Genomic DNA, 13245 nt, shown 5'->3' with positions numbered 1-13245 from the left:
GGAGGGCTTCAGGGATGTTGTGGGGGTGTACCTAAGGTGCCCAGGGTGGGGGTGGGGGGTGAGTGGCCTGGTCTGGGCACACTGGGAGGGTACTGGTGGTGGCTGGGGATACTAGGGAGAGTACTTGGGGGACCAGAGGACACGGGGGAGTGGGCATACTGGAATTTCTTGTGCACACTGAAGGTGCACTGCGGACAATGGGGTGGGTTATGGGTGGGTGGGGGCTTGCAGACACTGGGAGGGTGCTGGGGTGCCCTTGGGGACATGGGGCGGGAGGTCCTGGGGGGCCTGGGGATCCTGGAAGGGGGTGCTGGAGGGTTCTGGTGACAACAAGGAGGTACTGAGGTGGCTTGAAGACATGGGGAGGGTGCTAGCATGCCCTTGGGGACATGGGGCCAGGGTTCGGGGAGGGGTTGGCACCACTGGAAGGGGGGTCAGGGGGATCTGGGAGCATTGGGAAGGTACTGCGGTGCCCCTGTGAACTTTGGGGGGTGGTTCCTGGGAATGCCTGGGGACACGGGGGAGGGTTACTGGGGGAGTTGGAGACACTGGGGAGGATACTTGGGTGCACCTGGGAGCATAGTGCAAAGGTTACTGGGGGGAGGGGGAGGGGCTGGGAACACGGGGTGGTGTGACTGAAGTTTGCAACAGGTCATAGTGGCGGTACTGGGTTGCCCCTAGGGACATCGGCTGGGGGTTCCTGAGGTGGCAGGGGCCCGGGGACAGTGGTCCCTGTGCATACTTCCAGCCCCAGCCCCTGCTCTTTCCCACACCCCTCCCAACCCCAGGTCAAATGCCCCCCCCCCCCCAAATAACTGCGGAGGCAGAGCAGGGACCCCCACCCTTACAGGTCAGCGCAGCTCCAGGACAGGCCAGCATAGCCACCACCCCCCCCCAACACCACCCTGCTCACTGAAGTGCTGACGCGGGAGCCGTGGGGATGTGCTGAGCTCAGCCCACCAGCGATTTAAAGGGGTTTATCTGGGGCCTGGCTTAAGTGGTGGGCGCTGAGCGCAGCACCTCTCCCCGGCAGCTCCTGGGACCTTGGCCCCGTCCTTGGCCCACATTGGGCGGGCGGCAGCACCCACCTGCCACAGGCAGGCGCAATCCCTCGGCGGCGGGGCAGTCCGGTGGCGGGGTGCTGGCAGCACGGGCGGGTGCAGCAAGCCCGAGCGCTGGAGGCGGCAGGGGGCTGGAGCACGCTGCCCATCCTGGTGCTGACCTCCAAGGAGCGGGTAAGCCGCCGGGCTGCCAGGCCAGGGATGGGGGCTGGGGCCAGTGCCGAGGAGAAGCACTCCCGTGAGCTCGAGAAGAAGCTCAAGGAAGACGCTGAGAAGGATGCGAGGACCGTCAAGCTGCTGCTGCTGGGTATGGCCGGGGCCGGGGGGGTAAAGACAGCCCGTCCAGGGTCTCTGGACCCATTCATCCTTCCTGTTCCCCATCCCCAAACTGCCCCCCCCATCCCATCCAACAGCCCACTCATCAGCTCACCCACCCCCAAAGCCAACCAGCACACGCCCAACAGCCTACCTCAACAGCCCCCTGCTTCCAGGCATCCCCCCAAACCAACAGCCCTCTCAACACCCCCCAAACCCAACAATCCCTTCTCAACAGCCCACTACAACACCCCTCCAAGTCCTTCCAAAAAACCCCCAAACAGCTCACCACAGGAGCTCACCTCAGCAGACCCCCACCCCAAGCACCCCCAAACACAGCCAGCCAATCCCCACTGAGCCCCCCCCCAAAACCCGACCATCCCTTCTCAAGAGCCCACCACAACATCCCCCCCCCCACTCCCAGGCACCCCAAATTCAACCAAGCTACCTCAACAGCCCACCTTGACATCCCACCCAACCAGACCACCTCGCTAGCCCTTTGTTTCTAAGCTCTTCCAAACCCAATCAGTCTGCCCCGACCACACACCCCAGCTGCCCACCCACCATCCCTCCATTGCAAGGCACTCCCAAACCCAACCTTCCCACCTGCACCCCATCCTACCAGCATCTCACCCCACTCAACAGTGCCCCTGACACTTCCCGCTCCCAGGCACCCCCAAGCCCAACCAGCCCATCTCATTTGCCCCTCACTCCAAGGCACCCCCAAACATGGCCAGCCTACTTCAGCAGCCCATCCTAGCAGACCACTGAACATTTCTCCACTCTTAGGCACTACCAACCCAAATAGCCCAACCCAAAAGCCCACCCCAGCATCCTCCCATGCTCCCAAGCATCCCCAGACCCAATGATCTTCCCTGCAGCCTATCCTGCCAGCATGCCACCGCACCCAGTCCCTTACACCTCCCTCTCCCAGGCATCCCCAGATCCAGCGAGCCCACCTGCAGCCCACACCAGCAGCCCACCCCACCGCCCTTATGCCCAGCCAACCCGCTGACCCACCCTGGAGTCTGTCCCCCTTCCCTGCCACTGCTGTGAGGGTCTCTCAGCTCCACAGAGCTGCATCTCTGTCCTGGGGGTGCCTGGGGGTGCAGGGTGCCAGTGCTTGGTGCTGCCTTTGATGTGGCCAAGGCACAGGTCTCATTGCTGCCCTCAGGCCGTGGCCCACGGCATGCCCCACTGGCACTGCAATGGAGTTGGGGCACCTGGCTGCAGGCTGCTGGGCTCAGCAGTTCCACCATGGCCCCATCTCCTTTCCAGGACCGCCAAGCACAGCCCCGGCTTATCCCATTATCCCTACCCAAGGGCTGCAGCAGCTCAGCCCAACCCTAATGCCTGCCCAGATGAGGCCATAATCCACTCTGCCAGCCCCTGCCTCAAGCCAGGCACATGCCCTGGCCTCCTGCGACCTCCGCCACAGCTGTAGGGTGGTCCCTTGACCCTTCAGTGCTGGGGCACTGTGCCCAACCATGTGCCCTGGGGACCTGCACACCCCCACAGCCCCTGAAGCTCTGTCCCAACCATACCAGCCACTGTGGGACCCCAGGGAGCCAGTCTAGGGCACAGCCAGGGATGTCCAGCAGGCAGCGGATGCCTGTGCTGCAGGCACCACCATGACCCATACTTTGTCCCTTGCAGGAGCAGGGGAGTCGGGGAAGAGCACCATCGTCAAGCAGATGAAGTAAGTGCCCCTCGTCCTGGGCCCATGCTGTCCCATGGCCCCTCAGATGAGCTTAGGGCACCCCTCGGGACACCCCATCCTGCCACCCTTCTCCAGAGGGGCATATGCCCACCCCAGCACAGGGCCTGGGTGGTCAGGGGTGCAGCTTGGCTGTGCCCCACATGGGCCTGCCCCATGCTACAGCCATGAATGCCCTCACCCCATGGTTCCTGGCTCGGTCCCCTCATGATGTCATGTGGTGATCTACCCCACAGTGCCCAGCTCAGTCCCATCCCACAGCAATGGGTGCTCCCGCACCGCGGTGTCCCCATCCCACGGTGCCTAGCTCAGCCCTGCGGTGTCTGGCTCAGCCCCATGGTGCCCAGCTCAGCCCCATCCAGCAAACACAGACATGTCCACTCTATGGGTACCCCCCACCCTGTGGTGTCCAGCTCAGTCCCATGCCCTCCTTTTCGGCCAGAATTATCCATCAGGATGGTTACTCGCTGGAGGAGTGCCTGGAGTTCATCGCCATCATCTACAGCAACACACTCCAGTCCATGCTGTCTATCGTGCGGGCCATGTCCACACTCAACATACAGTATGGTGACACGGCCCGCCAGGTGAGAGTTGCCCGATGATGAGCACGGGGCTCCCTGCGGCCCCTGGCCCCCGGGCTGCCCAGCCCCACTGAGCCCTGCTCCCTTGCAGGACGATGCCCGCAAGCTGCTGCACCTCTCAGACACCATTGAGGAGGGCACCATGCCCAAGGAGATGTCGGATATCATTGGGAGGCTCTGGAAGGACACAGGCATCCAAGCCTGCTTTGATCGCGCCTCTGAGTACCAGCTCAACGACTCAGCTGGCTAGTACGTGCCAGCAGGGGCAGGGGATGGGTGGGGGGAGGCTGGGCCAGGCCAGGTGGGCTGGGGGCACTGCTGGGTGCTGGGGGTGGGGGAGTGTAGACACCAGCGGTGCATGCCTCATGCCTGCTGTGTGCCTGGCCAGCTACCTGTCGGACCTGGAGCGCCTGGTGACCCCTGGCTATGTCCCCACGGAGCAGGACGTGCTGCGCTCCCGTGTCAAAACAACGGGTATTATCGAGACCCAGTTCTCCTTCAAAGACCTCAACTTCAGGTAGGGGCTGAGCCCTGGTGTGGCCTGGCAGCCCCTTCGCAGAGGCTGGCCACAGGACAGGGACAGGGCTCTGCCACGGCTGGGTGGGTTCCGAGTCATCCTCCACTGGGGACCACACACAGGGATGGGGGATGTTGATGCCTGCCTGTCCTGTCCAGGATGTTCGATGTGGGTGGCCAGCGCTCAGAGCGGAAGAAGTGGATCCACTGCTTTGAGGGGGTAACCTGCATCATCTTCATTGCGGCCCTCAGCGCCTACGACATGGTCCTGGTGGAGGATGATGAAGTGGTGAGGGGGAGACGCAGGGCAGAGTGGCAGTGCTGGGGAAGTGGGGGGGATGCATAGGCCCCCCCTCATCCCTGTCCCGACACTAGGGCTGTAGTGAGGCTCATGGGGCTGTGTCCCTTCCCAGAACCGCATGCACGAGAGCCTGCACCTCTTCAACAGCATCTGCAACCACCGCTACTTTGCCACGACCTCTATTGTTCTCTTCCTCAACAAGAAGGACGTCTTCCTGGAGAAAATCAAGAAGGCCCATCTCAGCATCTGCTTCCCTGACTACGATGGTGAGGGCTGCACGGACTCAACCACCGGGTGCAGTCTGGCAGGGAAGGGGAAGGATTTGGGGTGCCAGCACCCTCCATCAGACACCCGGCAGGTGTCCTCAGCAGCCCACGTCAGTGTTGACAGTGCTTGCACTGTTTGATGCCAGCACTGGGCAATGGGGGCCTGGCTAGGCCAACACCCACTGGTGGGGGCTGAGCCCAGCACCGCAGCAGGGGTCCTGCCTGGTGGGAGGGGGCCGTGGGGCCACACGGTGATTGAGGGGGGGCATAGGGTCCCGCTCACCATTCTCCCGCCAGGCCCCAACACCTATGATGACGCGGGCAACTACATCAAGCTGCAGTTCCTGGAGCTGAACATGCGGCGGGACGTGAAGGAGATCTACTCCCACATGACCTGCGCCACTGATACTGAGAACGTTAAGTTTGTCTTCGATGCTGTCACCGACATCATCATCAAGGAGAACCTCAAGGACTGTGGGCTCTTCTGAGCCCCAGCCCCAGTGCTCCGCTCCCTGGCCCGGGTCTGCCTCCTCCCTTGGGTTCCCCCGCTCCCAACTGCCTCCACTTGCCCACAAGCCCCAGCAAGGAGCCCTGCTCAGCCTCAGAGCCACCCCTGGGCTCAGCCCCAGATCCATTCACTGGGTGCCCTTGGGTGCTGTCAGTGGGTGCCCCCAGCTGCCGGATGCCCCTGGGTGCTGCGTGCGGTGGGGCACTGGGTGACCCTGCGTGCTCGAAGTTGAGTATCTCTGGGCGACCTTGGGTGCCACAGGTGCTGCAGGGTGCTGGGCGTTTCTGGGTGATGGATGTCCCTAGGGGACCCTGAGTGCCGGGTGCCATGGGGTGCGGAGGGTCCCTGGGTGCCCCTGAGCCCTCCCCCACCCCGAGGGCTGTGGAGCCAGGGAAGCATCGTGGCCCCACTGGCAGCATCCCAGGCTGCTGGGCTGAGCGCTGGGCATGGGCCAGCAGTGCCAGAAGGCCCCCGGGCGGACACTCGGCCCACCCCACCCCAGACCAGGGGACTCTGCCCCTCTCCGTGAGGCTCCCATCACTGGTTCCAGCCCCATACACCAGCCGATGGGTGCTGGGCCTGCCCGTGTCTCTGCTTGAAGCAGAGTCCCCACTTCTCTGCTTGAAGCAGAGTCCCCGCACTGGGGGACTCACGGGTGAGCATACCTTCAGCCCTGGTACCCCACGTGTCCCTCAGCGCCTGCCAGACCCCCCTCCTGCCACCCAGCCCTCCTGCAGAGGCAAGCAGCCATGCCAATCCCCACGTCAGCTTTGCTTTGTCTTTTTTTTTTCTTTCTACATTTTATTATTTCAAACCATGTGAACAATTTGGTAAAACATCATGTGGTAAAAGCGAGGCCGCGGCCACCGGTTCACTAGGAGCCCCGTGCTCCAGCCAGGGGCCGAGCTGGGGGGGAGGCTGGGGAGGGGAGAAGGGAGCCACTTTGTACAGCAGGGTTTCCTCGACCAACGCAACAGTTAGACCTACAAAAACTAGGCTTAGAAAGAGAGAGGCGGCGGTACAGCAACCTGGCGGGCAGCCCCGCACGCCAGCCCTTTTGCCGGGCCACGCTGCGGGGAGGCCTGGGACACGTCTCCCCCCTCCCGGCAGAGTGCCAGAGGTGGGCGGTAGCTTTCAGCCCACAGCCCCAAGCCCCCGACTCACGTGCGAGAGAGCCAGGGAGGGGGGGCGACCGTCCGAGACGCCCCTGCAAGGCACACGATTTTGGTGGTGGTTTTTAACTGCAGAAGAAGAATGCATGAAGACAACGCGACCACTTAGCACTTGACGCTTTTAAATAGTTTCTTAAAAAGGTTTCTTTAAAAAGCAATGTAAACCAAGCTCTTTTTTTGTGTGTGTGGTTTTTTTTCTCTGTTTTTCTAAAAGGAATGTTGTTGGTTGTGTTTTCTGGGTGGTGGGTTTTCCTTGCTGGTCTGTGAAATGCCAGGAAAGCCAGGACCTCCGTATCCCCCCGCGAGAGCAACAGTTTGAATGTAAACAGTGAGAAAGTGATTTCTTGTAAGCGGATAAAAAGGAGGGTTTGGAGCAATCTCAACCAGTTAAAACCAAAGATTAAAACCTCATTTTCCCAAGCCTCTGGAGTTGAGAGGGGAAGCAAGAAAGGACCACAACGGTACAACCTGCAGCCACGGGCTTGCGGCTGCAAGGACGCCTGCGGGGGGAGGAACGGGGCGGACAGCGATGGCGCAGGTTGGACTGTAATGCAGCCAGGGAGCAGCGGCGAGCATGACCCTGCCCCCGCCGCCGCGACTGCAAACAACGTCTCTTTACGGGGTGGGGGGGACAAAACAAAAGAAGAGAAGCAGAAGTCGTTACATGGTGCGGTCCTTCCTTCATCGGCTGCGGCTCTCCTGCCGGGACGGGCACGTCCGGTCACCCTAGGAGAGAGAGGCCCGTGAGCGGGACACAGTCCAGGGATGGGGCGCAATGACAGGCCATGGTTACGGGGCTGGGCGCCTGCAGCCAGCGGGCGCCGTGGGTGCTAGGATGGGGAAGGCAGGCAGCTCCGATGCTGCCCAGCCAGGTGCCCAGACCAAGCAGGTCCCGTTGGTGCCAGGGGCATCCGCACCACACAGGGCCCTTCACCGCGGTCATGGGGGCTGCTCCCTCCCATGGGCCACTGCTAGCGGAGGGCACCACCAGGCTGCGGCATCCACGGGCACCCTCTCCCACCTTGCCGCCCGGCGCCGCTTGCCCTCAGAAGAGCCCGCAGTCTTTCAGGTTGTTTTTGATGATGACGTCGGTGACGGCATCAAAGACGAACTGCACGTTCTTGGTGTCGGTGGCACAGGTGAAGTGCGTGTAGATCTCCTTCGTGTCCTTCCGCTTGTTCAGGTCCTCAAACTTGCTCTGGATGTAGCTGGCTGCCTCATCGTACTTGTTGGCCCCTGCGGAAGAGGAGATGCTGAGCCACCAGCAGCACTGGCAAGGGGCTACCCAAATTAACCCAAAGTAACCCAGAGACTCCTGCCCCTTGCCAATATGGGGCAGGCAGAAGCACGAGAGCCTTTGCACTGGCCCACACCAGCTAAAGTGGCTGCGCTTCAGCTCAGGTTCCCCAGCTGCGGCAGCAACTTCAAAACTGAATTAAAGGTGCTTTAGATCTGGATGAGCAGCCCCAAGGCAATTCAATAACATTTAACAAACTCATTGCCTTCATTAATTCGTATCTGTCTTTCTAATCTCCCAAGGAGTCCACGTGAACCTGTCATCACATGGCAAAGCCGGGAACTTGGTCTCCAATACGCCAGCGTGCAGGCTCCAGCCAGCTTAGGAAGCACCGTGGGGGCAGGCAGGCAGCAGGCCACAGCTGGCCCCAACAGGCCAGGACAGCAGTTGCAGGGGGCATGGGGGCAGCTGGCCTCTGCACCGCCCAGTCCCCGCTGATCCTGCAGTTCCTGCAAGTTCTGGTGTGGAGCCAGGCTCCCATTCACACAGCACCCCAGCGTCCAAGCTGTTCCCCGGGGTCTCCTACCTGCAGGTCTCGCTCCTTCAATCTGCCCTTCAAAGCTACGTTTTGTAAGCCTCTCAGCATTTTTATTGCTTTCCTCTGGGTTCCCTCCAGTTTATCTATACATTGCTTCTGAGCATGAACACAGACCTCCAGCTGCAGCCTTCCCACCTGACAAACCTCAGATAAAAGCCCTCCAGGGTTGCTCCAAACCTGGCACCTCTGCCCCTTTCCGCTCCATGTCCCTCCTGCCCAAATCAACCTTCGCCTTCCCCTGAGCCAACGCCTGATTCGAGGCACCCCAAGCACCTCTGAACCCTGTGAACCACTGTGGGCCACCTTGCTGCTCACACAGTGTTGCTCTGGCCATGCCCCAACACTGCACCAGCTCCAAACTGGGGTGGCTGTGCTCCCCCTGCTCCGGAGCCACCCCGTCAGCCCCAATCTGGAAAAAGCCAGAGGATTTGCTGCCCTGAGTCCCAAGGACTGCTTGGCCAGGGAGGCCACGTGGCTACCCGCTTCCTGCACTCCTGACCTAGCGTTCCTCCCCCACTTCCCCTCACACAGCCCGAGCGTAGGAGAGCCACTGCCTCATCGTTTCCATCACCGGCATCTCCCAGCTATGCACCAGACAAAACAGATCCAGCAGTAAGTAAATCTCTGCCACTGATAATGCCCCCCGGGCAAAGTACTGGGTCCCAGCGACTCTCTCTTCCCCTCACAGGCTGCCTGGGCCTGGTGATGGAGGAGCCACCACAGTACCTGTGTACTCCGGGAAGCAGATGGTCAGGGGGCTGTGTACGATTTTCTCCTCAAAGAGGTCTTTCTTGTTGAGGAAGAGGATGATGGATGTGTCTGTGAACCACTTGTTGTTGCAGATGCTGTCAAAGAGCTTCATGCTCTCATGCATCCGGTTCTGGCAGGAGAGAAGGCAGAGACATGGTGTGAGCCACAGACGGACGTGCACAGTGCGGCTACCCTGGGGCCAGCCCTATGAGCCACCAGCCCCTAACCTCCCACCTGCACTCCCAGCGGTCCCGTCTGACTGCGGGAGAGACACTTAGGGCCCTGCAGAACAGGCTGGCCAGTGCCCTCAGGCGAACAGGAGCCACTGGGAACTCTGGCCAGCTCGCCTGCAAAGCAGGCCGCTCCACTGCCAGCAAGGGGTGAGGGTCTCTAGCACCCCAGACATGGGCACTCAAGAGTACAGGGTGCTGGAGAGGGTACCCTAAAGAGGGGTGTGTGGGGGGGAACAGCCATTCCAACCGCAATGCCTGCCCAGCAGGAAGGTCCAGTGGGCGCTTCTGGCAGCGCTGGCCTGGCTCTGATAAAAAAACAGCCACCAGCCTGTTGGGAAAGCTGAAGGCAGCGTGTCCCCCTACTCCTTCAGCCCAGCATCCTGGGGTGTGGACAGGCCATGGCAGCCCATGTGAGTGCCAGCACTGGACCAGGCAGTCACACAGCACTGTCACAGTGCCAGTTCCTCCACAGCACTGCCCGCAGGACATGGCGGCCTCTGAAGCAAGCCTGCCTTCCCCTCCACTCACCATCTCCTCATCTTCAGCCAGCACCAGGTCGTAGGCACTCAGGGCCACGCAGAAAATAATGGCCGTAACTCCCTCGAAGCAGTGGATCCACTTCTTCCGCTCTGACCGCTGGCCGCCCACGTCGAACATCCTGCGGGACGGAGCAGCGTCACTGCAGGCCCACGCAGCAGTGGGCTGTGCAGCCCCAGGCCTGGAGTAGGGAGCAGCTGGAAGACACCCTCCAATACCTGCTCTGGGGTGGATACTGTTGGGTTTTGCCAGAGGCCTCCAACAGCCGGGCACGCATTCAGCCAGCGACCCTCAGCTGGGGAGCCAGATATGCTTGTACAAGTCACTGTGTTGCTAAACAGGATTAGAGGGCTGCTGCACAACGTGGCGCAAGGGGCTAGGAGGATTGACATCCCGTGGCTTTGAAAGCATGCTGACGCGGCACAGGTCGCCGCTTGTGCACCTCGCAGTCTGGGCAGCAGAGGATGCCCTTACTCCATGGAGAAGAGCCTGATAGCAGCACTGTGTCCTCCAGAGCACAGGACCTTTCCAATCCTCCATCCCTGCAGAGCCAAGGGAGGCTTCGTGTGCAGTTCAACTGCAACGCAGGGCAAGGCCCCTTCAGGAGCAGTGCATGCTGCCCTGCCAGAGCCCTGTGCTGCTGAGACCAGGAGCTTCCCATGCAGGAGCATCTTGCACACCCCAGAGCAGTCTCTGCACCCTGCCTATGCTAACGCAGGGCCTGCAGCTGGGGTGGGCAGGACTAGGCTGGCTGCCCAGATCATCTCCAGCAACCAACCTGGGGCTGCAGCCCAGAGGGCGGAGGCACACGGAGCCGTGGGGCTGTGGGGCTTGTGTTTGGCAAGGTGGAGAGGCTGTATCCCCACAGGAACACAGCAATTCCCCCCAGAGCAACTTGTCTGCCCCCACTACTATCTCCAAAGAAGCTGCTGGGAAGCATGTAGCCAGCAGGTGTGCAAGGCACAGCTGTGCCAACACGCAGTGCAGTACCTGCAACAAGAATACATGCAACAGAGCCAGACACCACTTCAGGACCAGAAGCTGGGCACATGCTCAGAACTCAGCGGGCAAGCAAGCATGGTCATCGATCCCAGACAGCCAGCTCTGTCTTGGGACACCAGCAGTGTGGTGAAGGGCCTGCGATGATCCCTTGGACCCTGCTGCTTTCATGACTGACTCTGGACTGGTCTGGAGTAGCTGTAGGATAGACTTGGTTGTGCCTGACTAGCTTGGGGAGGGCTGTGGTGAAGGTTTCTGCCCACAGCCTGGTTGCCAAGTGACTAATTCCCACCAGGACACATGATGGGGTTTTGCCTTGGAAACGGCCTGTGCCTGAGCTGCAATTATTTACTGCACGTTTTCGGTGTAAAACGACCTTGGTATGTGGGTTGCTATCAGGCAACTCGATACAAGTGGTGGTGACCGGTTGCGTCAACCATGCGGTATCAGTCCTGGGCCCTGCTTGAGCGAGGAGCATTTCTGTCGGGAGACTCTTCAAACACGAATCCAGCCCATTCCTGTGGCGTTCTGGCTCACATACTGAACCCTTCTGCTACGGATTCCCATTGCGGAAGTGATGTCATGGCACCCGTCTGTTCCAGCTCATTTTTCCGGGGATGCCTGCCAAACGCTCCTACTCCAAATCAGTCCATCTCTATCCCACCTCTCCTCTCCAAGCTTGCAACAGGCTGATTCCTCCCACAAGGTTGAACCATAGGAGCTCTGAAGCTGTTTTTGAGAGCGCTTGCTATTTTGAAGGGTTCCCACCCTCTGGTCACAGCCAATTCCTATCCCTGAGGACATCTGGGAGCAGCTCCTGTGAGCGACAGAGGTGATGAAGAGCTCATCAGCAGGCACCTCCTCACCACCTGGCCTCCCATCCAGCGGCCAAACCCATCCTGCCTGCACACATCAGCCCAGGCAGTAAATCCAAGGGTGCTCTGCAATTGCAAGCCTGTGACAGCAGCGTCCGTAGCACTGAGCACCCTGGCCGGGCTATCCCGTGCCGCTGCTGTGGTTAACCCCAGGGCAGTAGCATGTCCCGCTTGCTTTGCCCCCGCTCCATCTCCCACCTCCTGGGCCACGGACAGCTGGGTTGGTGTGAAGGGGGTTGATGACTACTGGCCAAACACCACACGCAGCCCGGACAGGTCTGGCAGCGGGAAGCAGGCTGCAGCCACGCATCGGGGCCTGGTCTGGCACTGATTTAGCTTGGGAGCCCCGCCAAAGAGTGGGACATCACAGGGCAATAGGGGGCTTTACCTGGCCTGGAGCATCATGCTTCAGCCTCCCATGCAAGGCAGAGCAGCAGGTCTGATGCTGCCCTGGTGCCTGGGCTCAGCACTGGTCCTGCATGTCAAGAGGCTGGGGGCTACTGTGCCAGCCCCCACGTGCAAACAGGATCTGGCCCCACGAGGGGAAGAGAGAGGAGGCTGACTTTTGCCCAGGGGGAGCTGGGAAGGGGTTGAACTTACTTGAAATGCAGGTCCTTGAAGGTGAAGTGAGTCTCTACAATGCCGGTGGTCTTCACCCTGGTTCGCAGCACATCCTGCTGCGTGGGGATGTAGTCGGCTCGGGCTATCCTCTCCAGGTCGTTTAGGTAGCTGGCCAGGGAGCAGAAGGACACTACATGAGCTGGGCTGGCTGCAGCTGAGGGGGCTAATCCTGCCTGTGCCCCAGCGTCACCCTGCAGGTCTGGGGCCCAGACAGAGAGACTGCACATGGGAAGGCAGGACAGGACTGCAGAGCTCAGGTGGGCATTGGACGCAGGGGAACTACACGGCCCAGGAGACGGTGCATGTGTCAAGCAAGCTGCCAGGGTAGCGAAGGGACACCTGGAAACAAGGGCTTGGGGCAGACACAGGGGCTCTGGGAGCAGAGAGCCAGCACCAAGTGATGCTGGGGGCAGGATGCTGAGAGCTAGGGCCAGCCCAGGGCTGCGTCAGGGGCCGTGTCTGGGGCTGGGGGCCTCCTCCTGGCTGTCCAGGCCTTTTGTGTCGCATTAATGCACCCCAGATCATGGGGGAAATAGAAAGAGGAAAGTATTCATTGCTATGGCAACAAACCGCAGCGCGAGCGGAAACAATTTATGGCATCGTGCCATTTATAGTCAAAAAAGACAAAGCCCTTCGTCCCGGGAGGAAGTGGGAGGCGCGTGCAGAGAGGGAAGGGGAGCAGGGCGGGTGGCGGGGTACTGTGCCAGGGCGAGACCACTGGCCAGAGGCTGCTGAGTGCCCCCACGCTCCCCTCTGCCAGCATGGCTGGGGTGGCGTGGGGCTCAGCCGACCCTCCCCCCCCCCCCCCCCCCGCCATGGTGACAGCAGCAGTCTGGCAGTGAGTGCCCTCTGCTCTGCTCAGCACTCCAGCCATGCCAAATCCTGGTGCTTGGCCAGGGCTTAGGAAGAGCCTCCTGAAGCCCAGGCAAAGTTTGCTCCCAAAGCAGCGGCACCAGGG

The 13245-nt window shown here is 61.0% G+C and overlaps 2 protein-coding genes across 2 annotated transcripts in view; one reads left to right on the top strand and one right to left on the bottom strand.

The window, feature by feature from the left end:
• The first annotated feature begins 1262 nt into the window (after positions 1–1262).
• Positions 1263–5245, top strand: GNAT1 (G protein subunit alpha transducin 1). The gene is made up of 8 exons (XM_064518522.1): positions 1263–1368; positions 3033–3075; positions 3536–3677; positions 3766–3923; positions 4063–4191; positions 4350–4479; positions 4604–4757; positions 5055–5245. Exons 1-8 carry the CDS (start codon positions 1263–1265, stop codon positions 5243–5245), a joined length of 1053 nt encoding a protein of 350 aa, XP_064374592.1.
• Positions 5246–6029: 784 nt separating this feature from the next.
• The window catches only part of GNAI2 (G protein subunit alpha i2), a 60443-nt gene continuing 53227 nt past the window's right edge, over positions 6030–13245 (bottom strand). Inside the window, exons 5-9 of the mRNA XM_064518572.1 lie at positions 12267–12395; positions 9784–9913; positions 8999–9152; positions 7459–7673; positions 6030–7163 (exon numbers count right to left, since the gene is read on the bottom strand). Coding sequence (XP_064374642.1) covers positions 7483–7673; positions 8999–9152; positions 9784–9913; positions 12267–12395 — 604 coding nt within the window. The 3' untranslated portion in view covers positions 6030–7163; positions 7459–7482. The remainder of the gene's footprint in view (positions 7164–7458; positions 7674–8998; positions 9153–9783; positions 9914–12266; positions 12396–13245) is intronic.

Source organism: Dromaius novaehollandiae, chromosome 12 (genome assembly GCF_036370855.1).
Source record: "Dromaius novaehollandiae isolate bDroNov1 chromosome 12, bDroNov1.hap1, whole genome shotgun sequence".
NCBI lineage: Eukaryota > Metazoa > Chordata > Aves > Casuariiformes > Dromaiidae > Dromaius > Dromaius novaehollandiae.
The sequence above is the reverse complement of the archived record's forward strand: the minus strand, read 5'-3'. Positions and strand labels throughout refer to the sequence as shown.